This window comes from Triturus cristatus, chromosome 4_1 (genome assembly GCF_964204655.1).
Source record: "Triturus cristatus chromosome 4_1, aTriCri1.1, whole genome shotgun sequence".
Classification (NCBI taxonomy): Eukaryota; Metazoa; Chordata; class Amphibia; order Caudata; family Salamandridae; genus Triturus; species Triturus cristatus.
Window position 1 is genome coordinate 174,117,837 of NC_140585.1, and position 27,888 is coordinate 174,145,724.

A 27,888-nucleotide genomic window follows, 5' to 3' on the forward strand; every position below is an offset into this window, starting at 1 on the left:
CTAATAGTTCCATTTTAGATATGGGTGTGTATACAAACACACGTTTAAACTGATTGTCATCACCTTTTATCGGGTGCACTTCGCGTAAGGGATTCTGTCTATCCATATAATACGTCGTTCTTTCCTTGATGGGCAGTGAGACATGTTCGGGGCATACAAAAAGAATATACTGCTTTCTGGATTCTAGTATTTCTCTAATTAACTCAGTACCTGAACCTCTCCATTTATTCGTGAGTAATTCAGTCAATATATCAGGTAAGGGACCAGGATCGGAGTGTTGGCTTTTATATAATGTAAGGAGTTGTTGAATCATGTAGATACCAGCTAAACGCTGTTCATCTGGGTTGAGGTTCAAAAACGTGTGTGCTAGTGTATCATCACTATATTTTCCGGGACTGTCAACCCAGTGAACGGCTGACCTGGCTAATTCTTGTTCGTCCATAGAATCGAGTATATGATAACCCCTTCGTTCTCGGAGTAATTTGTCAGCGGCTTGGAACGAATGTTCGGGGGACCTTATATTTATTATAGGTGTTTGGAAATTTCAGTTATTATCTGGACGTATCGGACGTATCGGATCAGTAAAGCATCTGGTATTATTGCAAGATCTTCCTCTACCTACATAGGCCATTGTTTCTAACTGTCCTGTGGGCAGTTCTAATTCTTCCTCCTCTTCGGTTTGTTCAGGCTGGTCTACTGCTAATCTTTCTTCGTGTATTCGTTCTACTTCTTTGCGGATTTTTCGGCACATAGCTATTATACTTAATCGTTTATCATGTCTCCCTTCTGATATATTCCGACTCCCATGTGGTAAGAATTTGCATTTCTTCCGGATTTACCCCTGGTCGGTCTTGATTTCTGACCACACAATTTATGAGGAAACGTAACAGTTCTCCCTGTATCTCCACTTTCTGGTACTCCATGGCTCTATTAATACTTTCAGAATCTCGCCCTGACTGGACAAAATGATATATATTTTCTAAATGTGCAGTCATTCCTGGTAGCCTCCCTAAATATATTGCAGCTCGTCGGATACGTAATGAGGCCAGCAGCATTTCATCCTTTTTGCCGGGCACAGGGTCATATCTACAATCTATTAGAAGTTCCTTAAGCGTGTCTGGAGTTACTAGTTTGGGCGTACGTTGGTGAGCTAACTCTTGAAAGGAAAGTTTATTTACTCTGGGTGGCGTGGAAAAGATGTTTGTTGTACCTCCTGTAGCACCGCCTGGGGTGCTGGGTGTAAAAGGATTCGTTGAACGTGATATAGCAACCATAGGTGTGGGTACAGCTGTAGAAACAGATGTGCTTGCCGGAACTTGTGTCGGAATTTGTTGTTGCGGAGGTACAGACGGAGGGTCTTGGCGTTGAACCCCCTCGGCAGGCGGTCTATGTGGTGCAGTATTAGCATACTTGGGAGCTGCGTCGTCTAAATAAGAGGAAAGGAAAACATCTTCTGCGGTTCTGGGATGCCCTTTGGGATGTGCTTTTATCGGAAACAATGGGGGTGGCAAGTCTTTGGGTATCTCCAGAGTAGCCTTAGGTAACCCTTCGGCCAGAAGAGGATACATACCATTCATAAGGGCATTTCTTTGTCTGTCTACTTGTTCTGCTTTTGCTCGGGTACCTTCTTCAATTAATAGATTCTCTCGGACTTTATCGGAATTCTCCTTACTCTTCTCTTCCTGTCTACGTGTTTTTTCTGTACGTCTATACGATTCTTTACGCCATAATTCAATGGCATCTTTCTGTGATTGTCTAGCTTTCTTTTTCCATAATTCTTCCTCTACTTTCATGATGCAATCTGCGTCCCAGGTCCCAGCTGCGGGCCACCTCTGACTTTCTGGGAATTCCTTGGTGTAGTCTACCCATAAATCAAGAAATAATATGGCGTCTAGGCCATGTTTATGATACATGAAGTACCCTGGAGTGTCCCTAGGAGGAATGGGAACAGCTTCTTCGAGTACCCCTTTTCTAGTTTTGATCTGTCTTAATTTCGAAAAGAGCGGCATATTGAAAACTGATCTGATACCTAATTCTGAACACGTTTAATACAACAAAACACAATAATGAACAGTCATTCACACCACAATATGCAGAACGTATTTAAAACATTTAACATTTAATGAACAACAATGATGGCCATTTAGGGAACTAGTCACTAAGCATGATACTCGACACTAACTAGGTAATTCTGAATTATATACTAGACATACTAGATATACTGCTAAACAGTACAGATACACTGCTGAAACAGTGCAGACCGGATTTGTGTACCCAAACCCGTCTTGACCGGCACAACCTATGTGCACGTCAGAACGCCTCCCCGACAATGGTACTCACCGGGTAGCTCAGAACGGAAGGCCTCGGAACTGAACTGAACTGGACTCGGACCAGACTGGACTCGACTCGAAACTGCGGAACTTCGGAACCTGGTGGGCCTCTGTATACCTCGGATCTTGCTCTCTCAGCTAGGCTCTGGTCGGGATACTTCGCACTTCTCACCGCCTCGTCTGGGTGTTGATCGCAGCCTCAGTTACCCCCGCTCGGCAGGAGGGAGATACAGGAAATCCTGTGGGTACGCGTTGTTGTCCGTCCAGCTGTGGCAGGAGACCGGGCCTGCAACGCACCTCCGGCGCGTGAGATGAGAAAGTGTCCCTAATCGGGCGCCATTCATGTGGTAAATAATTTAATTACCGGTACTTAATTTGATGCGGAAAAACTATAACAATATCTCAGTAAAATAAGAGGCAGAATCCGTGGTATTAGAGGTTCGGAACGGGCTTTATTCCTATACAAAGGAACATAATTCGAATTATGGGCCTTCTATTCCATCACCACGAGAGTTCAGGAAGGAAGGAGCAATACATTATTGACAGGTAATCATTTTATAGAAAGGGCATTACAGTGAAACAGATGCAGGAGGCGTAACAGTTGATATCAGAGATAAAAGCATACATACGTAACTAAAGTGGGTGTAACTAGGCGTAACTAAAGAACGTCATTAGATATGATGTCATAAATGGGTGGTTCCATGAAAGAATTTCGCAATGTCAGCAAAAATACTTGGCAGAGATGCGCGCGCAGCAGCATGACGTGTGATTGACGTGTGATTGACGTGTAACTAGAGGATGAAAGGGACTTGACATTTAGCTCTACATGTGGAGACAAAAGTCTGGGGTTATGTCAACCTAATCCCAAATCATATCTAATATCCTATGTTTAAAGAACTGTGTTATCCAAAAAGAGAGGTCTCTTTAGGATAGAATCTTATTCTATACTGACTATACTGACTGTTAGTGCGTGTACAGGCGTCTAAGTGTCTACACTAGATGCGAGGGGGTAGGAATATTCCATGGTAACAGGGCTATGAATTACTTGCATGAGGACAGTGAGGCCTGGTCCTTTGCACGGTAGCTGGAGGAATGTTTACCTAAACTACTAGACAGGAATGCATCGGACGAGGAGCGGAGCAGAGCAGATAATCTTGAAGGTGAAATACAGTTTTTGGCAGGCAGATAGGCCGAGTCAGACACCGTTAGCAGCGCAGGGAGTAAGACAAAGTTCATGGTCACAGATGCAGGCTCAGACTGGAGCTTTCAGAGGCAGAAGGCAGAAAAAGGCTTAATGGCAGAATCAGGGCCTACTCGCCTGGACTGTAAAATGGGATAAATGAACCATATAAAGCCGGTGGCCTTTCATACTTAGGAATAGAATATCCGGCCCATTCATGGCGGATCTGAAAGAGGACATGCTGACGGTGGACGCACATGTGTTTGCGTCTTCATAACTGGAACTGGAGGGAACATACATGTACTTGTGATTTATACATGAAACCGTTGGGGTCCAAGATAGGGGACATAACCGACCATAAAAATCCATATTTCCACAGCTGTTTTTAGGGGGTGCTGCTCAGGGCTGACCCCTTTGCCTGGTAGACTGAAAGATGAAAGGTAGGGGGAGGGAGGCTGGGTAAGAGGTAGAGAAGGCGAGACCAGGCCGATTGAACTTGAAGCTGGGCGGGACAGCAGGCTCAGCAAGACTAAGCCTCTCTCAGTGTTCATCCGCCCCTAGGTCGAAGGGACGGGGCAGGTCAGGGTTGGGTGACCTGACAGATTGGGTGGGCGAATTTCCCTGCTGCTGCAGCGCTGAATACATCACTTTTTGATTTATTTACTGGATTACACGTGCTCCTTTTAGACGCTGAGGCAAGTGAGAGTATGGCCAAAGTGGAAAGGAGGGACTGAGCGGGAGCTGCGCTGGGCTGGTGGGACGGCTCTTAGTGATGTACCAGCCGCACTGGCCTAATGCCGGCTGCTTCCTCACAGCCGTGAGGTTTGCGTTGCTCGACCTCTAGCGTCACCCGTTGTGTCCCGTAGTGCTCTCCGGACTCACCAGTATGGAGTGAGCTGGAAAAGAGGCACTGGGTGGCTCGTGCAAGCCTGTGTAGTGCCTCTGACTTCCCAGCATGACCCGCTTGCTGCTTTCTCCCGGCCGGCTTCCTCTGAAGGATCTATGAACCAGCGAGTTGTGCAACTGTGAAGCCCGCGTACGGCCAACCAGACCCGGCACCCGGCACCCGGCTCCCGGCGTGGCTCAGCTCTTGGAAGATCACACTGCTGCTCACAACCGCTGACTGCTCTCTGTCATCACGTGCTCGTCCTCATCACAAGGGGAGGATCTGACTTCCATCAGCTTCTGTAGCAGACGCAAAGAGCCTAGGTTTGCCTAAGTGGGCCATCGGCTTGCAGGATGGGGGCAGGGCTGAGCACAGCCCCACTTACACCTGAATAGGCTGTGTTATGCTGCTGGACTGCTTCTCTAAAAGGAAATGCTGCCCTGCTGAGCTAACCTGCTGCCTGATGCCCTCTTCCCTGTGGAAGAAGAAATGGACGTGCAACTTCATCTTGAAGCCAGGACTGCAGAATGACTCCAAGGGCTAGACTGTTGGCCACCTCATCTAAGCCTCAGGGACATAAAAGCTCCCCAACCAGCTGCAGCGAGTCCCTGGCCCCCAAGTGGTGCCCTTCAGATCCAGGACCCTGGGTGTGGCTCAGCGAGCTCAAATCAAACCTTTAGGCTTTTTGCAACCGTGAACAGGCTTATTCGCACTGAGATGGCGCTGCTCACACTGAAAACAAGTAAGAGACTCTGCCAGCCTGTCTTCGCACAACAACATCAAACAACAGCAGGGGATTGCCAACCTGAAGCATGAGCTTGCCCACCCGCGACAACCGGCCTGCTCTTTGTGCCAAGCCATCAGCCTCCTGCAATGCTCTCCTTGTGTCGCATCTCCAACTCCTCGGGATCGGTACGATGCTCAAAAATGGTCCACCTCTCGATAGCTTCAAGTCTGTATGCTACAATAGCACAGATCAGTGAAGTGATCGAGAGAGGGAAGGAAAGGATGGCAACAGTGGGGAGGGAGACCTGAAATGACAGAAACGAGAATCTTATTAATAACAAATTGGACTCTTGTTGAACATTTTACCAGCTCTCCTATAGAATTCCTAAATACCTGTAAAGAAAAAGAACATGAATTTTCAGTTGAGCCCTTTGCGGTTATTACAGTTCCTATTCTTCTGCATAGGACCAGAACGATACACCTTCAAATCAGGACTCTCTGTAGAAGTATAGTGAGGAATAAAGAAGAGAGTATAATAAATATAACAGATCTTTTGGGCTGTGAGTAATAATCCTATAATCAACAAGTTACACCAAGAAAACGCAACCTACTTATATATTGCTAAGCCTGGCATCACAGGGTAGTCAGAGAAGAGACCACAAGACTCTTCCACTATTCCCTGCTACAACAGGTTGCCTGAATGTGGGAAGAAACACATAATACTCAATACTGTATTGCAGAACACGTAGTGTAAGCCACACAAAGCAGACTGCAATGAGTGTAAAATGAACTAGTTTAAACACTGTTACATCACATTGTTTCCAACAAGTCAGGCAGTGTCTGGATAATGAGTATGCAGAATACACACTATTGACACACTAACACAAAACGTCTAACTTTTTGCACCACGGCTCCAGAGCGCAAGATATGAGCCAAACAAATGAAAGCACTGTTGTCTAATTAGTAAGAACTTAACAGGGACACACACGATACGAAAAATTGCTGGTATCTCTTCTACCTGCAAGAGACTACAAACGTGTGTCTCGCCAACAGGGAGGGACACCGCAATTAGTGTTGAGGCAGACTTGACCTCCAAGATTAAATAGAACTGAGCACAAACAAGCGCTGCCTCGGTCCAGGAATTATAACGAGTAAATAGAGGTGTTACAACACCCTTACCGGACTCCAAAACAAGAATACCACCAATGAGTTTCACAAACGTAATCCAGCAAGCCTCCAGAATTAGCGGCAACGTTGTTTGGAAGTGGATGTTCTTTTATTCTCTTCCGCTTTCCTGCCGACAACGTACATGACCCCCTGCTACGTGCGTGACACACCCAAAATCATGGGAAAGGTAGTTTCTAGGCTCCCATGTCTCCATGGACGCGCTGAGGAGCTTGATATGACTCCCACAGCAGGCACAGTTTCGAGGTGAGACAGGGTGACCATGATAGGAAGGGGGGGAGTTGTGACACATTGTTCCTCACAGCCCTCTCCAGCGCTAACGGGGTTCTTGGCGCAAAACCTGAGAAGGTAAACCTTCAGCGGCCCTAACCTGGGACCATTTCTGACTCCCGCTCCATCGTGATCAGCCTTTGACTTTGACCTGGTCCAGCACCACTAGATGACCGCATATGGCTCTTTGTGCCTTCAGGCTCTATTTTACACTTAGTTCTTTAAAAATTCATAACTCCTGTTCTACTGATTGGATTTTTGACATTTTGGCCTTGTTTTATTTATTACATTTTGCTCTATTTTCCTAAACTGGTGTGGGATCTTTTGGTTCCTCCATTCCACTGTTTGAAGAGTTGCACAAATACTTTCCAGATTACCTCTAAGTTAAGCCCAATTGCTCTGTGACAAGCTACCAGGGGGTTGAGCTCAAGTTAATTTGGGGTTTGCTTGTACCTTACCCTGACAAGGTTGTTGCTTCTTGACCAAGACTCACACCTTAGTCAACCAGTAACCTGATTTCTCACATTTACTAAGGAGGCAAGACAACCTCAAGGTTAGCATCGTCTCTCTGGTATGTTCTTGAGCACATGAGTCGGCAGCAACGTGAGTGGGGATGAACCTCATTCATGAATGGGGACATGTTAGTACATACTTCTGTACTGAATTTCATTTTGCATTGTGGCCCAAACACCATATGGAAAGACTAAGCATATGGAATTCCAGACTACTTGTTTGAAAACACTGAAACTATGAAACATAAGGATCTCCGGTAATTTATGACTGGTAAACTAAAGCCATATGCTCGGATCCAATACTCTGGACCATCAATCATACAAATGGCAAACTAACAATCCAATGGTACCAGCAACCTGGTCACTGCCATGGATATAATTTTTAAATGTATTTTATTGCAGTCAATAAATTAGTGTGATCTACTTTGAAAAAAAACCCTTTCCTGCAAGATAAATTATGAATTTATGAAATTATGAAATTGCTTTTTAATACTTAAGATAAGATAACATAAAATAACATAACATAGCATAGCAACATAACATAACATAGCATAGCATAGCATGGCATAGCATGTATTTTTAAAGGGCATGTTTACCCTGGATAGTGTCTTGGAGCTGAATAAATGATGTTCATGTTAGTCATTATACAGAGGGAGGGTGACAAAATCATTATTTTTAATATTTTACTTTAATATAATAAGTTATTATTATTGATCACATTGGATTCATGTAGCGCATATAAATGTTGCAGATGTTCTGAAGATCTCATTAATCATTCTGAGAGACTCCTATTTTGGGCTATTATGCTGCAACTCCTCAGAGAACAAATATGTAAAAACTAGTTGTAGAGAAGTTGGCATTAGTTCCTATTTCTTATATATGCTTTGTTGCAACGTACTCAATGACACATGATTATTGATAATCAATTCAAATTATTGTCTCTTCTTCCTAGTATATCATTTCTGGAGCATTGTCTGTTGCTGCAGAGAGACATGGCACCCGGAGCCTGGTGAGTTAAAATACATACTAGAACCCGCCCTTAGCAAAGATGAGGGATTCCCTGGTGCCACGTGGACATTTTGCAAACATGTGAAAGAATTCTCTAGAAATTTGCAAGTCTCTTAAAGGCAAAGTACGGATGTTCTGATGGAGCAAGAGATCGGAAGCAGCACTGCAGTCAACATACTTTATTCCCTACTTTGTTCAGAAATGAATGAGTAAAATTTGAGGCTGGACATTGCCTACTAAGGGCACTTTGTGTGCATGGACTACCATGCACTGTTGTGAATGAACTTACTAGGCTTTTATTGGACACCAGTGGTTTGTTGTTGCATTTGCATTCGCAAGAGAATGCAACCACCATCTCTATGCAGCACTTCTGTATTCCCTTTTGAAAAAAATCTACTTTCCCACAGAAGAAATTCTGGACCCTATTTAGAGATTTGCGGATGGGCTACTCCATCAAAACTGGTGGATATCTCATCCACTATATAACAAGTGCCATATGATACACTGCACTTGTAATATATGGGGACGGGATATCTGCCACGTTTGTGATGGAGCATCCAGTCTGCCAAACTGAAAATACGGCCATTTGTGATATGTAGACTCCATCTCTGCACATCCCAGGGTCTATCTGTCAATCTGCCTTTTGGAAAACTAAATTGATTACAGTACTCTTGGCTTCCGGCTAAATCCAAGAGTAAGCTAGGAGTAAATCAGAAGTTCATGTGAAATCCTAAAGTAAAACAAAGGTAAGTCATACATACTCATTAAAAAATCTTTGGGAAATCAGGTCCAGTGTGCCCTATTTCCACGAATCTGTATGATTTGATATTCCAACATGTTCTCCCCACAAAGAATGCTTCCCTGTGAGACAAAGCACTCCAATAAATCACAAATCTGCTCATGAAGATAGAACAAATACAACACGCCACATTTCATCTGTGCCTCATAGCCATAGAAATACTGTTAATTTTCACATGCTAGTCTTCCTCATAAATTAGATCATCACAACCCCCAACATGATGTTATCTTGAGAACAGACTATCAAACTAAGAATTAGAACACAACACACTGTCAAACTTAACTACATTTCAGCAAGACTCTAAACCTATTCCGCTATTCTTATGCTCTGAAACTAACAATATTTCTGTGCACGTATGCAATGTTTGACTATATCAGGTACCTAGCAGAGTAGCAACAGCATGCTATTCAATAATGGTAGGCTCAACCTTTCATTTGGGACATATGGAAACCCTGCAGTAATCTGCAGACCAGGGGGCTTCTGTTAGTGGTGAATAGACAGATGGATCATAAGATATCCATCCTGGGAAACTGTCCAGAGGATAAAAAGATAATTTCCTTATAGACACATATAATTGACACTCCGAATTCCTGGAGATGGTTGTGCAGCCGTCTTGAATAGACAAGGATAGACACAGCCCAGCTTCTGCCCACCTAGGGCATCTGTTGACCTATCAATCCGCATAGTTTCATTTTTTGAATGACATTTTCTCTAGTTTTCACCTAAGAGAAAAACAACAGTTATAGAAACAACAGCCATCTTCCACCATTGCACAGATAGGATCAGCATATATTAACCAAAGCCATAGCCGTATCATGCCCAAATCACACACCTTCCTGTACAGAGTATAGAATACTTGAGTGGCCCGAGAAAATTCAACATGGATCATCACATTCCATAGAAACAAAATCAGTCCTCATCCATGCCGGTAGACCCCTCATCTTCCGTTGAGGTGTGCAGTTGAGAGCCCCCAGGGTCCATGAAGCAGGCCAGGAGTTCCGCCCACACTCACTCCCAGGTCTTCCCCAGCCTTATCATCATGTCTGCACTGCTTCAGAAGTATTTCCTCAGCCACTGCCCATTCTGTCACATCCGCCACACATTGCTCGTCACTAGGACCCGACAGACCCATCCATGTGATTTCTACCCATTGCTTAGCCAGGAGCAGCAACAGGTGCAAGAATTTAAAGGCCAGTTTCTGGCCCTTCTGTTGACAGATGTCAACCAACAGGCAAACAGCAGGGTCTGTAGCAATTGGTATCCGCTCCACTGTCCTCAGCCGAGCCAGTATTTGCAACCAAAATGCATAACCTCTGGGCAGGCCCATGCTAAATGCAAAAAAAGAGGCCATGGAGGCCTGACATTTAGGACAACTAATCAGCTTACTGGTGCCCATTTTATGTAGAAGCACTAGCGTGACATATGTGCAGTGTAAAAAATGAAAATGTATATGCTTAAATCTGGCATTGCTCGAAACAGACTTTACTAAGGCACACCTTCTTGCCTATTGGGCATCCTAAAGTTGTATTCCTTCGTCACTATCCCGGGCTGCCCGGGAAGGAAACGGTACTCACAACCAATCAGCTGTCATGGCTTTATATAGGAGAGACACCCGCCCAGTTCTATTAGACCCCGAAAAGTGAGTGACGTACTAGGGGCTGGAGCGAACGTAGGCCATATTTCTCTGAATATGGCCATAACACTAGCATGTTACAAAAACTGACCCGGCCCTATATGAAAACTATCCTGTGCCCCCTTGAATGTGATAAATTAATCATCGGGGAACAAGTGCCCCAGCATCTTGCAACTACCCTCCTGCCAGGCGGAGACATCCACAGACTCCATCAGCACTCTAAAAACCATCAATTTCCCAGGGCTACGCAGACAGTGGGTTCCCACAGGGAGGCGGTGTGCCTAATGAGCTACAGCAACGGGAGCACCTCCTGACCCCCTGCTTTCAGGAGTTGAGGAAGGGATGAGCCCCTCGATGGGTCGTATAATAGAGAATTCTCCCAGTTAGCCTCCTCCACAAGCCACTGTGCCTAGATAATATTGTTCCAGATTGGGAATAGTCAACCCTCCCTTCTCCTGCGGCGGGAATGAAATCTTCCTCGCTACTCTACTCCGTGCCTCAGCCCATATCAGTGAGTTAATGTGGGGTTGCTACTTCTGAAACACAACGTAAGGTAGAGAATACAACCACCTGACCCATGAGGGAAAGAGGGAGGGAGTTCCAAAACTGCACAGATTAATGAAGACCCTCTGTAATCCTTCTAATCCCATATTGCAAGTGTGTCCACAGCATATGGTCCACCATCACTCCCAGGTACTAGAATTTATCTGTCTCCCAACAGAGGGGTAGGTCGGGCAAGGTGGCTGCGTGACGAGCTACCATGGTACACAAAGGAAACACCACTGACTCCCTATGATTAAACTTAAAACCCTATAGCTCCCCCAAAACATCAAGATGGGTCAACAGAATAGGAAGTGGTAGCTGAGGGGCTGAGAGATAGAACGTGTACCGTCATTAGGCCTGGGCGGAACTCGTGCAGTTCTCAATGAGTTCCGCGAGCCGCAGAGTTGCGGTACACGCATTGAATTTTAGCTTGTCCCGCAGCACGCAGCGCACCAGAGGGCTCTAATTCTTTCTGCCACTAGAGTAGATTTCTACTCGAGCAGCAGTTTTCACACAGCGAGCAGCAGCTTTCTCAACGAGAGCCTTAGCGACCTGCCACAACCGCCGTGTTGAATAATATCTCCCGGAGGTAGTCTGCCACTTGATTTTCTCACTTGAACTTGCTAACTTACCATTGGCGAGCCGTGGGCGAGAAAAACCTCCATCACACAGCAGTTTCTTTAATTCTGCATTCTAAGTATAGATCGGAGTGGGCAAATCTCAGAAAACTCTGCCAGAGGAGCTGAGTTTACCTCCCACCCCTAGTCGTTAGTATACATGGACACCAGGTGATTAATTTCTCCCTCCCTAATACTCCACTCAGACATGACCTGTTGGATCTGAGTGGCCTCTGCTCAAGTGCTATAGTGAAAAGGAGAACTGCCAATGGATAGTCCTGATGAGAGCATACCTTACTCACTTGTACCCTAGCTGTGCAACCTGTATACAAGTGACGCACCCCTGTGCAAAAGTGCACACCAAACCCCATCACCTCCACTACCCGCATACGGTAGTGCCAATCGGCCGTGTCAAAAGCTTTGGCATTGTCAACGGAGACAACAGCCAATTCCTACTTTCTACCCTTAACCTCAAGTAGTATGTGCATTAGTTGCCATAGTATCATGGTGGTACTACGACTGGGAATGAAACCACATTTATCATTGTGGATTAATTGCATAATCACCTGATGCAGACGAAGGGCGAGTGCCTTACAAAACACGTTGGAATCTGTTTTAATCATTGTAAGCGGCCGATAGGCAGACGAGTCTGATGCATCCTAACCTGGCTTCAGCATCATAGAGATGCAGCCTTTCCACATAGACAAGGGAAGCATCCCGGAGTCCCTGGCCTCCAAGCATACCTCCAGTAATCGTTGAGTAAGAATATGGGTAAAAACCTGAAAAAATTCAGCAGGGAAATAATCACTGCTCGGCACCTTCCCTCCAGGCAGTAACTCAAGGGCCCTTCTGACTTCTTCCAGGCTGAGATCTGTGTCCAAATCATGAGCAGCATGCCCTCCAGGTGCGGAAGCGGCAAGGAGGCCAGGAAGGGATCAAAACTCTCCGGTTCAGGTGGAAACAGATTATAATGCACCTGTTCCAAATGAGACTTAAGGACATCCACTATGCCTCCTTGTGTGTAAATGTCCTCGCCCTGTGGAGACTTAAGGTGAAGTATGGGGCGGTGAGGAGTCTCCCACTGAAGATTTCAGCCCAACAACTGACCGGAACTGTCCCCCTCCCTATGGAGAAGCTGGTAATATATTATTTTAGAGTGTATTTCTCCAGCCAATCCCTCACAACAGCGAACCATCGGTGAGCCAGTCAGTCCTCTCTCCAGCCTGCCATCACCGCCGGTGGTAAGCACTGAGCACGCACCAACTCATCCTCCCTTGAAATGAGTTCGGTCTCCAGAGTATGCCTGCCCCATAGAAGAGACCTTTACAACACCCTGGATCACAGCTTTCAATGCCTCCCACTCAGTAGACGGAAGATGCGTCATAGACTAGGTAATCTTGAGGAAATACACCTGCGGGCTTACCCGAACCTGCCTGCCCTAGGGATCCAGCAGGACCTCCAGAGGTAGCCTCTAGGTCAACGGTGACCGAGCACTGCCCCCCCATTCAATCTCACAAAAAACAGGGGCATCTTCTAACAAGAATTGAGACAGGTGAGACACCGCAAGGAATCTGGAGCCCAGTGAAGCAGTTAGCAAAATACGATCAAGTCTGCTGTGGGTACTGTGTTTCGGGGCATAACAAGTAAATGCCCTCGAAGCGGGATGGAAAACCCTCCAGATATCACAGAGACACAAGTGATCAGTGACCTCCCAGAGTGCAGAACTCATCCTAAGTTTTGGTTATGACGTGGGGGTGCCTATCAGTAGTACCATCAAATATGCAGTTAAAGTCTCCTGCCCACAGAACCCGAGAGTTTACGGCTGAAAAGATAATGACTAACACCTTCTGATAAATAGTTTCATCTTCAATGTTGGGCCCATACTTATTGACAATGGCAACGCCCACCCCATCAAGTCTCTCCTGTATCAGCAGATAACGACGACCCTCCACGTCAGCTTCCATGAATGAAAGGGCAAACCAAATATGGACACCTTCTGAGAAAGTTGAATAATAGGCATGATATACCTGACCCTTCCATTTCTTGGTTAAATTATTGGCCTTCCCATCCGAGAGATGAGGCTCCTGCAAGCAAGCAATATCCACCTTGCGTCTCTTAGAAAAGGAGAGAAACCCACACCTTTTCTGATACGACCCCAGCCCCGGTACATTTCATGAAAGTAGCTTAAAATATCCAGGCTTACTCATTATTACACAAAGCAGGCACGGCAACTAGTACCCCCTTCCCGTGATACGATGGCAACAAACTCATTGGGTAACAAAACAGAACACACAAACAATCAACTCCTGCCCACACTCCGGACAAGTAAGAGTAAACCAGAACTTAATACAAGCCCAAAGATATCGATGTACAGTACCGCTAGTCAACCCCCCCAGAATCAACACATTTAGAAGACCCACCCTCCCCACTAAAATGACGGTCACACTCCTGCATGTACAGGTAAGGAGACAAAGAACAATCCCAACATAGAACAGCCACCTCAGACCAAGAGCCATGCATATGCAGATCCCAGGCCCCACATGGGGGTGGGTCAGATAGGACCCCTCAGAATCACTGGTGACCCCCAAGGTCAAACCTCCGTTAGCAGTAGCCATTCAGACCTATCCCCTGGTACATGGGAGCAGCCGGCAAGGCGTCCCCCCCCTGTGACCAGAAAAATATCAAAGGTCCATCAGGAAGTCACTGCATCATGAACAACATCACTTGATTGAGAAGGAGCATCCAAAGCCACACCGTCCGGAGTAGGCACACTCAGCAGTGTCAATGGCACCCGCTGGGTCTCTGGTTCAGCAACATCCATGGTGCCATCATCCCGAACCACGATGCGTCCAGAGCCCCCTGCTGTCGGCTATTTCCACCCCTGGAGCAGGGACGCCTGCATCCGCGCCGCACACGAGTGTGGAAGGGTTACATTTCACTCTGGGGGCGCATCGTAAGTCCATCTGACATATCTAGCCAGGACCAGACCTCTTCAGGCCGCTCACAGAAATGTGAACTCAACGCTGAAATGACACGGAGTTTAGCCGGGTAAAGGAGCATGCAACCTAGGTCCATAGCGCACAGCTTTTTTTCACCTCCAGGAAAGACTTGCCCCACTCCTGGACACTTTGTGTATAGTCAGTGTAAATTGCAATGTTACAGCTCTCAAACTGTGGAACGGGCTCCTCTGTGGCAGCCCTCAAGATATCGTCCTTGTCCCTGTAGTTCAAGATCCTAGTGCTGAAGGTCCTTGGGGGCGCCTAGGGGAGGAACTGGTGTAAGTGCCATATGCGACCTCTCTATAACATAGAAATCTGATAAATCTCTGGGGCATAAAGTGTGTCTCACCCAATGGTCCAGGAATTGCTTTGTCGTCTACCCCTCCACCTTCTCAGGGAAGCCCAGTAGGCACACATTGTTCTTTTGTAATCAGCCCTCTGCATAGTTGACCTGGTTCTTCAAGGTACTGGAAACTACCATCATCTGGGAGACCTGTTGTTTGAGGTGATGCACCTCCGTCTGCAGGGTAACAATATTAGATTTTGCATTCTCCACCTTGCGGAGACCAGCTCATTGTAAATTCACTTCAATAGCCAGCCCCTCAATTTGTCCCTCAAGAGCTGCACTCAAACCCTGTATTGCCTCCAGAAGGGTGGCATGCAAGGGCTCCTCCTGACACCCCGGGGAGCAGTCCGGGATGATCGGGTGTTACTGATGAGTGAGTCTGTGGCTGGCCTGGCGAGGAGTAATATAATGAGTAATAGTATTCCCCTGCTGCTTTCTCTGGGGTTTGTCCTGCCCCATAATGCAGGTGCCAAGCATTGTTCCCCTAAAGCAGTCAAGGACAGAACCCCCCTGGGTCCCCCTACCCAGGAGGTGGGCACTGCTAGAGAGCAGAATTGTAGGTCAAGTTACAAAGCGGAAGCAGTCAATTTTGCCCCAAGGATATATCAATTGAAGCACCCGAGTTCTCAAGAGCGGAGACCACCGGGAGGCCACACAAAAGCCCATGCAGCAGCTAATAACTAGAGCACCAGCCCACTGGTTCAGCAGTAGCGCTGCAGTCACCCCCTGCCTCCTCCGGTCACTGCCAGCCAAAGAAAGGGGATCAGGTGTCAAACGTCCGCCCAGGGCCCCACTGCCATATATCCTGGCCAGGTTGGAGACCCTACTGGTCCAGCAGCTCCCTGATGGCCAATAGTCCATGGCCTTCACCCACTGTCCATGGCTCCCAGCTGGCCAGCACACCTCAGGGCACCCCCACACCTGTCACCCTGAGGGGAGGACCTAGCAGGCCTGAATGTCCGCCATGTGTAGCTTTTGCCTCCGCTGCTTTCCCCAACCAACCTTTGCGTGATAAATTGATAAATATGCCCCTTACTGTTTGTCTTTGTAATGTTTCTGGCATTTCTGGCATTACAGCCCTCTTTCTCCTTAGTAACATTCCATTCAGTCTCAGTTTATACCTTCCATGGTGGAATGCTAATGTTTCCATACTCTCAGCTCTTTCTCAACTTCTTCTGTTGACATTCTATTTGGAAACCATTCCTTTATGATAAAATGCACATATTCTCCTGCCAGGGAATGATCTTGTTTATTCAAAGGTACTGGATGTTGTGCAATGTACTCTACTGGATTATAAATGTTGCCTGGCTTGAGTACTATTCTGAAGAAATAATCCACGAATATCATCCCCCACCTTTATATTCTTGGTGTCTTTTGTTTTTGAATTACCATATATTAGTGTGTGATGATCCGTAACTATTGTGAATAGTTTGCCGTAAAGCACCATATGATGATGTTCAGAAGCCGAGCCACAGCTAAACTTTCCACCTCTGCTTGAGGATAAATGTTTTCTATATTTTACGAACTCCGACATGCGTATGATAACGCTGTCGGCTTGAATCTTTTCCTGCCGTATGCTGTGCTAATGCCACCCTAGACTAACTGGACTTGTGTCTACAGTCAATTCAGTGCACAGTTGAGGATTAAAATCCACAATATTAATTGCAGATGACACTTCTTGTTCTGATTGTATTTAATAAATATTCTCTGTCCCTTTTAATTATATGTCATTTCTTAGTTCTAGCAATGATGCGCTAATCTTTGAGAATTGTGAAATTTTCTAGCACAGTAGCTTGCCATTGCAAGAAGTGCATCTCAGATATAACTTGAATGGTTTTGACTTTATTAGGGTTTGGTCTCATGCCATTTACAAAAATATATGCCCAAAACATGTTAATTTGTTCTTGTTTAAGTCACATTTTCTGCATTTAGAATTAAACCTCCTTCCATTGGCCTTACATAAATACAAAAAAAAAATACTGGATTTGCCGCAATGAGTACATTATGAGATAACATTGACACATTTGCCAGACTTTAGCTTCCTCTCCACAACTGAGTGCTGAGAGAGAACACAAGGTCTAAATCATCAAAAATTAACTTGAAGTTCATATCCCTTGAATTGCAAAATGATTATGCGTCACACATATATACATATGCATTAAATTGCACCCTATATACATTTTAGACATATGGAGATTACATCCTTTAACTTGAGTCACGTCATTTATATACATTTATCAGTGAAAGGCAAGGCTCCAGTGGGCATATCTATTGGGATTTGGCATAGGGCATCGCAGCAAGTCACCTTGCTGTGCTGCCCTCCATCAAAGTGAAAGGGCAGGAATGCACTGCATTTATCCAAGATGGTGCATCCCTGTCTTTTCACCCTGCGCTGGTGCCGTTTCGGCAATCTAGCACCAACGTAGGCACCCTTCCACTATGGTGCAAGGTTGCCTGTGTTGTCGGCAGTATTGTTTAAGTGCATGAAGGGATACCTTCCTGCACACAAACAATCCATAGACATGATGTCCTTTATGTGTGCTGCAGGCTGCAGCACACATATAAAGAGGAAAAAACGATGAGAAATAAAAGCAGCGGCGGATTCTGAATGAGGGAGTCGGGTCTTCACCCCCATTGTAAAGTTGGGGGGTCTCTCCTTATTCACAAAGACCAAGAGTAGAGGTAGTGGGTAGTAATATGCTTTATTATCTACATCGGCGGGAGAGCGCCGGGAATATCCGACCTCGCGGCAATCGCAGGCTTTCGCGCATGCGCATTCGCTCGTTAACGTGCGTTCTCGCGCTCTGCATCACCACGTAGAGCGCAACACTACATATCTCCCTTCTTTTATAAACAAAGATAAGTGGTCCTTAAAGTCCCAGTGATCATTCAGCTACCCTCTAGTTCAAAGTCTCGGAAGTGGCTGAGTCTTACCACCATTCTGCCCACTCTAGTGCGCCTTACCGGAGTGGAGCATTCCTCTTGGGTACCTTCCTTCGCTGGGCTTCCTGCTTGGCCTCTCGGTGTGCTCGGCTCGTCCCTCCTCGGGGTTCTGCTCTCCTCTTCACTCTGTTCCACGATCTCTGGTGTCATTTGCTCCCCATGCTTCTCACTGCTCTCTTCTCCTGTCCTGTCTTCCTCTCCAGCTGCATTGTTTCCTTCATTTTCCCTTGCGCTTGTGTCTTGTGGCATCCTTTCACTCTCCTCCTGGGGCCAACGTAGGATTTGGTTGCATTTGGTCATACGGTCTTGAGACCACACATTCCCATCACTGAGCAATGCAGCCCTGTCGTACACTTCTTTCACTTGTAGGAGAGGGCTGTATTTGCTGTCTCCCTTCTTTTTCTTCATGACAAATCTGACTCTCACCCATTCCCCTCTCTCCAGGGGAATGGGTGAATGGGTGGCCTTCACTCTCCTCCTTTGATTATAGTATTCAGTATATATTCTTTGGGCCTTATCCAGGTTGTGCTGTACCACTGCCGGAGACCACTTGCTGGTTATCATCTTTTCTCTCCACACTACATTGTCTTTGGTGAAAGGATGTCGTCCCCTCAAGATTTGGAAAGGGCTATGCCCCGTGCCTGTGGGGGTGATACGGTATGCCCATATCATGTTCTGTACCTCCTTCTCCCAGTCCTTACCCATCATGATGGCTGCTTGGATGGATCCCATGATGACTCGATTGAAACGTTCCACTTGTCCATTACTTGACGGATGATACACGGAAGGATGTTGTACTTTGATTCCATTCCTCTCAGCATATTTGTACCACTTTTCAGAGGTGAATTGCGGTCCATTGTCGCTCAAAATGATTCTAGGGATTCCTTCCCTGAGGAATACTGACGTCATGAACTTGATCACCATCTCCGTATCCATCGCTTCTTGAATATGTATCTCCGGCCATTTGGAGTATTTGTCCACAAGAACGCACAGATATTGGGGCGTCCCTTGGTTGTCCAGCACCGGTCCTAGAATGTCTACCGCTACTTCTTCCCACGGATCCTTTGGTAGAGTGAATTTCCCCAACGCCGGCCTTAGTGGATTCAGTGTCTTGTCCGCTCTCTGGCATTGGTCGCATTCCCTGACATGCCTCTCTACCTGGATGTCCATTCCAGGCCACCAGTACATGTGCTTCACCCTCATCTTGGTTTTCACTATTCCCAAGTGTCCTTCATGCAGCAGCCCGACCAGGCGAGATACTAACGCTGCCGGGGGGATGACTTTCTCACCTCTGTAGAGGAAAATTCCTTCGTCTCCCACTGACAGCTCCTCTCTGACTTCATAGAACTTCCTGAGCGCCTCTCGCAGCTGTCTTTTCTCGGGCCAACCATGTACTATGTGTTCCTTGACCTCTCTAATTTCATTGTCATCTGCGTACGCTTGGGTCCATTCTTGCTTACTTATTACCCTTTCGGGGTCTTCCATTACCGCTACCATCTCTTCCTCTTCTGCTGCTGGGTTGGGGGCCTCCTCCATCGCTGTTGCTTTGCTGAGATAATCAGCGACTTTGGTTTGTGTCCCTGGTATGTACTCCACATCATACCTGTATTCTAGTAACTTTAGTGTCATCTTGGCAATGCGCGGCGTGGCGCTGGCATGTCTGCTGGAGGTGAGCACCTTGACTAAAGGCTTGTGATCCGTTTTGAGTTTGAACCTCGTACCCCATAGAAATTGGCGGAACCTTCCCATGTCCCATACCACCGCCAGCATTTCCTTCTCGATTACACTATTTTTCTGTTCTGTAGGTGATAATGACCTGGATGCAAAACAGAGGGTCTCCGTCGTCCCTTCTCTCCTCTCTTGCATGAGAACTGCTCCCAATCCTTTTTCACTGGCGTCTGTTGTCAGTATAGATTGTCCCTGCGGGACGTATCCTTGCAGTGGTACTGCTTGACTGATGTCGCGCTTCAATGCTTCAAATTCCTTTTGCGTTTCTTCTGTCCACTTGAACGCTGTTTTGTCCCTTATCAATTGTCTCAGATGGTGTGTCTTGGTGGCAAAGTGTTGCACGAATTTGCTATAATATTCTGCCATCCCTAGGAATGATCTCACTTCTTCTTTGTTGGATGGTGCCTCAGCGTTACAGATAGCTTTCACGTTTGCTCGTTTGGGTGTAATGCCTTGTCCACCTATTTCATGTCCCAAATATGTGACAGACGTCATCCCTAGTCGGCACTTCTCCCATTCTGCAGTTAAGCCGTTGGTCTCCAACACTCAAAGCACTTTGTCTAGCTTCATATCATGGTCTTTCCTGTCTGACCCCATCACCAGTATGTCATCCTGGAAGTATTGGATGCCCTCGATGTCCTTGAAGAGGCGATGCATTAATTTCTGGAACACCGCCGCTGCGGAAGCGAGACCAAAAGGCATCCTGCGGAATTGATAGCATCCAAAAGGCGTTATAAAGGAAGTCAATTTCCTGCTTGTAGAATGTAGATCAATCTGGTGATAGGCAGATGTGAGGTCGATGGTGGAAAACCACTTTATCCCCTTTGTTTTGGACAACATATCTTCAATGCGCGGCAATGGGAATTTTTCCACTACTAGGCACTTGTTAAGCTCACGAAGGTCCACACACAGACGAACTTTCCCATTTGGTTTCGTGGCTACTACCAAGGGGGCCAGCCATTCTGAGCTGTCTATGGGCTCTATTATTCTATTTTCTTCTAGTCTCCGCAGTTCAAGCTGTACCGCTTCTTTTATGGCTAGCGGCACGTTGCGGACTTTGTGCGAGACCAGTCTCGAATTTTCCTTAAGTACTATGTTGTGGGTGAATTTCTCTAATTTTCCCACTTTCCCCCCAAATACCTTTGGGAATTTGCTTTTCATTTCTTCTAGTTCCGGCCAGCTCTCTGGCGCTGTCAGTAGCACTTGCGTGTCCCCTCCTGGGTCTAACTTGATCCCGAGGTCCCCTTGATCCATCCATCCTAAGACGGATGGGCCTCTTTCCGCCACATACAACTTGCACTCCGCGCATCTTCCTTTGAATTCGAAGTTCAACTTCCTGTTTCCAACCATGGGAATGGGTTCGCCTGTGTACGACACTGGCCGTATGTCCGGTGGTTCTAGCCTTGATCCCAAGCTGGGCTCGAATTCTTCTCTCCATACTGCCCTTTGCACTATGGTGTACGGAGATCCTGAGTCTGTTATAATCTTGATTTTTATACCTCCTATTAGCATGTCGCACTGTGGTTTGCGGGAGCGCTTGCTCCCGATGCCTAGCACTCGTTCATCCACGCACAATACCTCGTCTTCTTCCTCTTGTTCGTCTTCTTCTGCCTGTTGATCTTGCATCACATACTTCACCATTGGTCTCTTCGTTTTCCGGCGGCACACTTTTTCATAGTGCCCCATAATGCCACAGAACATGCATTTTGCTCGGAAAGCTGGGCATCGTTTGTCTTGGGCAGCATGCGCTGGCCTACCACACCTGTAGTACCCCGTGCTGTTGTCTCTACTCGGCTTCCATGATTGTCCCGGTTTCCCTTTCCATCTACTCTGTCCTTTCCCATCGGGCAGCATGGTTTTGCTCCGTCCCTGCAGTTCGGCGTCATCCACCTTGTTCACCATGGTTCTCTGAATAGTCTCCCTCTTGGCCGCGTCCGTGCACCTTTTCGACATTTATGCCTTTTTTACTAAGGCTATTACTTCCTTCAGCGATGCTTCACTGTTTGTCCACAATTTGTCTTGCACTGTTTTGTTGGTAGTGTGCATAACTATCTGGTCTTTTATGAACTCATCAGTCAGGACTCCATACCTGCACGTTACTGCCAACTTCCTCAACGCCGCCACATAGTCATCTATGGATTCGCCGGTTTCTTGTTTCCTTTGCTGGAAATTGTACCTGTCAATGGAGACGCATACCGCGGGCCGGTAGTGGGTGTCGAGGTCTTCTATTGCGTGTTTGAACACGTCATCATCTGTGTCCGGTCTGGCTGCGGGTACCAGGGTCTGATAGACTCGTATCCCTTCTGGGCCTAAATTGTGCAGTAGGATCTTTTTCTTCCTCACACTGGGAAAGGCCTCCCCATTTACATCTTCTAGTGCTGCAATGTAGTTCTTGAAGTACTCTCTCCAATCTTCCCATTTCATTTGAGGTTCTCCTGGTCTCTGCAGGAACGGGATTGGTGTCGTCAGTGAAGATGCTTGCGTGCTCATTTTGGCGCGTCCTTCTGGTACTGCCCCTGGGCCTCTCGGACTGCCTGGCGCATCTGCGCTCTCACCTTGCGTTTGGTCTTGTCGGGATTCTTCCGCACCCCTGTTCCTGCATGCTGCTGCGTCCGCCAGGGTCGAGCTGGCCTTCTCCGTTTTATTTCCTTATTATTTTTTCTTTTTTTTCCCTTTTCACCCTGTGGGTGTCTTCTGTCCTTGTTACTGCCTCTGTCACGCTCTCCCACCTTGTTCTGCTCCCTGAAGATGGTTCTCCTCCTACGGTCTTCTCTGGTACCTTTCCAGCTCGACACCTTGCCACGTGGTATGTCTGTGATCGAGTTCCCCTCTATTTTCTACTTTCCTGCATACACATACCAGCCTCCTCGCCACTGTAAAGTTGGGGGGTCCCTCCTTATTCACAAAGACCAAGAGTAGAGGTAGTGGGTAGTAATATGCTTTATTATCTACATCGGCGGGAGAGCGCCGGGAATATCCAACCTCGCGGCAATCGCGGGCTTTCGCGCATGCGCATTCGCTCGTTAACGTGCGTTCTCGTGCGCTGCATCACCACGTAGTGCGCGAGAACTAGAGAGCAACACTACACCCATTACTTTAGCACCCCGTCCCCAGGGTCGGCAAAGTAGTTATCTAGTTAAAAAAAAATAATAATACTCTCACCTCTTGCTTGGGGCCGGGGCTTGTGCTGTGATGACGTGATGAGTCACGTGACACACAGTAATGCCTCAGCTTCACGCTGATGCATTGCATTCCCTCTCGACTTGCCCTGAGCCAATAGTATTTGCCGGGCTGACGAGCTCACTGCCCTGAGGCATGTGAGGTCATCAGCTCGGCAAAGACCTAGTCTCGAGGACCAGTCTCCACCCCCAAATGACGTGAGAGTAAAGTTTGCCCTGGGTGCTGTAGCACCAGGGGCTTCACGTCAGTCAGGGAGTGGAGAGGATGAGCACCCCACCCTTTCCCAACTCGTCACAGGGGGGGTCCATCCCTGTGACGAGTTGGGAAAGGGTGGGGTAGAGGCTGCAGGCAGCGCGGGATAACTGAAAAATTGAGTCTGCGCAGTTTGTCTTCAGGACTTTTGAAGTCTCACTGCACAGACTCAAGGTGTGCTTCCTGCGCTGCTATTTGCAGGCCTGTGTCGTGTCTGGTTGCCATCAGCTGAGGACGAAGCAGAGAAGGTGGTGGGCACCCTCATGTGCATGTGGTCATTAACAGCCTCCCTCATCTGGCTGATCATCACTAAGTCGACAGAGAACAGTGACCGAAAGAGACCGCACAGTCAAGGTAAGGAAAGACAGATCAGCAAGGCAAAAAGCGCATATTGTTTTTTGCCTCTGATTATTTTGCACTGTGTATGCGCACACTTACTAGAGCATTCTCAATGCTGCCCACGCAAGTAATAGGGACTCCGATTATGTCTATTGTGGGTGCTTTGCCTCTCTTTTTTACCCCACTTAAAATTCTGGTGCACTGCGATGTAATTAGCAAGTGCATTAACTTTATACATGGGCCCATAGTTTGAATCAGATGGCAGAATGCTAGATCCCTCTTTATTTTCTACACCAGGGAGCTTAAAAGTGGTACTGTAGAAAATTAAAGACTTGAAGGGCCAGTCTGAAAAATATAACACATTAGATTCTTGCTGCACCTTTTAAAATTATTTGAAACACTTTATGACTACTTTTATGATGGACTACTTGTATGATGCCAATGTGGGCAGATTTCAGTGTCTGCAGACTTGATTTTCAGATAGCTGAGTGCTTATTGTCATTACGAGCATTTACATGTCTGTGGGGTCACGGCACACTGGAGTGCGTCATAATTTACTAATTGAACGTTGAAAAAATGGGATACATTACAATTTAAATTTAGGCTAATAATATCGCCTATACTTACAGAAATTTTAGCACCAAGGTAGATACGTGACTGACCTGACAAATCAAGGTCTAGTATGTTTAGAGAGATGAATTGCTCACATACTTAGTTTTCTTTCTCTGTAGTTAGTAGCCTGACACCTGGCATCCAACATCTGGCCAAACTATGGTGTCTGTTCCATTGGAAACAGCATTGGCCATAACTCCACATGCACCACGCTTCCAGAGCTATATACTTGCGTGTATCCTGCAGTCGTTTCCATAGCTGTGCTTCTGGATGGCTTTCGCACACTCATGGGGTGCTGCTGGAGTTGTCCATCCAACCCCTCTCCCCCCCCCGGGCCTCCTAGAGCTCCTGACAGGCCTACATACTCCTGTGTACCTTCGCCATTCTGAGGTTTGTACTACTTGGAACCATTTTCAGAGTTGTGCTCCATAGTACCTTGGAGCCATTTCAATACACGTGCTTCTGTGCACTTGCAGGACTACTGCTAGGCTGGGGTGCATTTCTCTGTCCCTTGAGACCATTTCCACTGTTCTCCTTCAGAAGTGCGCTGCTCAAGCTGCATACTCCTTTGTACATTGGAACCATTTTAAGGAATGGATCAATAGTTCAGTTGGGTGGACAGAAGATCTGTGTATGCCCCTGTACAGCTGCTGAGCCAGCCCCAGGGCTGTGTGATTTTGTAGGCTCTAAAGTTGCATCTAAAGCGATCGCCAGAATTGTTGCTGCACAAAGTACATCTTTTTAAATTAGTTTTTTCCTCATGAATGTTCTTGAAGCAGTTTCTTCCTTCATTGCTCCTACACCAAATTAATTCTCTTAAATCGCTGTATGTACTCCGAGGAGCAGGAAAGTAGTGTAGAAGCAGCGATTCCTACACAATGGCCTCTCATTGCTCAGTTCTTTTTGTTCTCATTACTTTATTTTTCTATGTTATATATTTATAACCAAAGAGCAATGTATGAATTGCAAATATGATAGTACTTATTTTTTCACTCTGTGTTATCATTGTAAGGTGAGCCTGGTGGTGTAGTGCTTGTGAAGGGCATCTTCTTTTCAATGTCACTTAAAAAGCCTTTAATTTTGCACAGGTGAAAAGGGGATTTCAAAGGAAACTTCTAAACATTTACGCTTTCCTCAGCTCGAGTCTCCTTCTTCCTCCTAGATCATCCTCCAGACAAGGGTTCACTGTTTGTCGCCCTTAGCAATAATCCTTCCAATTACACTAAGGGCCTGTATGGCAGGAGCAGTCCTGCTACTCTTTCAGAATGAGTCAGATCTGCAAATCAGGCGTGTTGACATCCAAGATTGGATCTGACAGTGAGTCATTCCAGTACTGGCTTGTGAAAACCAGTGGTCTTGTTTTGCCCCAAGAGATACCGCCATAACATTGCATTTGAAAAACTGGCCTCCACCTAGATGTGTGTCCAGTAAATAGAAGATCCTGTGACCTCTCAGATGGCCTACTGCAGCAATTAATTTTAGTAACAATATGCTATGCAGAGTAGTGTGAGGTACCCTTATCCCTTGACCTCCAGGGGAGAATCCTTCACTTGGTTTTCTCCACCTCATGGTGCCTCAGGTTTGTCCTCATAGAAAACTTGTTTGGAAATAGTCTACAGTCTGTGGTGCTCAAGGTGGAGACGCTTGCTCCATTGAGTCACCAGGTGATCCCTTCACTCCTGGATTTCCAAAATTGAACCCCTTCCTATTTATTTTATTTATTTAATGAGTTTTATATAGCGCTGGCTAGACCCGTAGGTATCAGAGCGCTTTACATAAGGTTCAACAATGTTACAACAATGATAACAATTACACGTTACATCAAATATATGCGACACATTAAAGAGCAGGAAGGAGAGACAAATAGAGCTGAAAGGGGGAGTGAGAAGGGAGAGGAAGAGGGGGAAGACATGAGAGACAAAAGGAAAGTCTTCCCAAGGACCGAATGGGTAGGTGACGGCCGAGGAGGGATTCCACAGCCAGTCTCCCCTATAGCTCTCGTGGTAGCTCCATCGGGCATCGCTCAGATAGATATGTAGATAAGAGACAAGGAAAAAGCAGAGTTAAAAAAATACGATGAGGGGGGTATGGGCAAGACAGGGAGACAGGGAGAAACTGTGCCCAAAGTCCAGCTGGGTAGGTGATGGTCAGGGGATAAACCAAGGCCGATCTCCTCAATAGCTGAACAGAGCAGCTCCACCGGGCGTCGGACATAATGCTCTGACTCCGCTGTCAGGATAGTGATCAGGAGTACTCAAAGATTGTCAGATTAGTGCGGAGGGTGAGAAACCATGGTCCGAATGAATTCCGGACACCATCTTGAGGTCAGGCACAGTCCTGGTAGGCTTATGTAAGGAAAAGTTCAGCTCGGGGGGAAAAAAAGTCACCACTGGAGGCCATGTTAGAGTCAGGCACCCATCAGCCTCAGCTTTGAGTAAATGGTGGCCCTTGGGACCCCTCTCCACACCCCTCTCCATGTGGGCCCGGGGACCGGAACGCACTCAACGATGACCTCAGGTCCCGCAGCGGGCTCCAAGGCAGGTCCGTTCAGCCCTCTCACACACTCCCGGACTAATGTCTCACCGGAGGGAGATTTGGCGATGTTTCTGTCTTCACATCACCTTTGGGCACTGTCGATTCTCGGCTTCCTCTGACGATCGGTAAGCCCGGAGAATCTGGGACACCAGTTAGCAGGATTGGGTATCTGGGATTCAGCAGGAAGCGGCCTAGAATCGGTGTTGAGGCAATCTGTAGTGCTGGGTGAACAACTTGTTAATGGAACCTTCTAGAAGATTTATTGCGTTGTACACTGCCTTCCATTTTATCTGTGAGTTTTCTTTAAGAATAAGTGGCAGGATTGATCCTGTCTCTACCTTCTCTTTTAGAATAGGTGGTTCTGTAGGGTGTACACTTCATTTTGCGATGCTCCAGTGTGAATGCTCCCTCCATGGTTCTCCAAGGTGGCCTCCTAGAATAGGTTTCTTGAGTGACGTTGCACTCTGAGGCATCGAACCGATGCTCTATGGGGTCTACCTCTCAACAGCCCCAAGTCTGGATATGAATACACACAGACTAAAGGATGGTCAAGCGGGGGAAGGGAAGGATGGGGACAGTGGGGAGGGACACCTGTGAGTACAAAAGAACAAATTACCACCTAGGCCTTTCCAATATCTCCCTACTCCCACCATGCTGATATGTACCCATACTTCCACTAACCTGTAAAGAAAGAAAAGGTTGCCAGCTGACAGGTGTGCTGAGCATCTAATCACAATTCCTCCCACCATATGCTGGAAAACACAAAAAGGTATATGAGGCTAACAATCCAGCATACCTGTCTAACCTCTCTGCATTGTAACATGTACCTTTTTTTCTACATACAACTAACCCTGGACATAGTGCGTAGTTTGCACTACTTCGCACTATGCAGAATGCACGTAGCATGTTGCAAAAACTGTGCTACAACACGTAGCATAGCAGAAATATCAACAATACCCACAAATGCTTTGATAAAGCAATTTTACATGCTAAAAAGCATACAACCACTTCACAAAAGTGAACTGTGAATGAAAATATTAGGCAATGAGAGAGGTGATGATTTTGGGGTCCCCCCTAACCTAGGGGGAGGACCAAGCAGATGCCTTGAACACAAAGAGCATATCATGCCGGTGAACAATTCAGTGTTGGTCCCTTCCTTCTTGGACTACCCCAAGCACAGTTATGGGCAAAAATACAATCCCAACCAAAGACCCTGCAAAGCATTATGGCACGAGATCAGCAGTGGGCAGTGAATATTATAGTGT

At 46.6% G+C, this 27,888-nt stretch overlaps 1 protein-coding gene across 1 annotated transcript in view; it reads left to right on the top strand.

Moving 5' to 3' along the window:
- LOC146853833 (membrane-spanning 4-domains subfamily A member 4A-like) overlaps positions 1-27,888 on the top strand; it is a 221,238-nt gene that overhangs the window by 83,958 nt on the left and 109,392 nt on the right. The window contains exon 4 of the mRNA XM_085651829.1: positions 8,042-8,098. Within this exon, the coding sequence (XP_085507955.1) occupies positions 8,042-8,098 (57 nt within the window). The remainder of the gene's footprint in view (positions 1-8,041; positions 8,099-27,888) is intronic.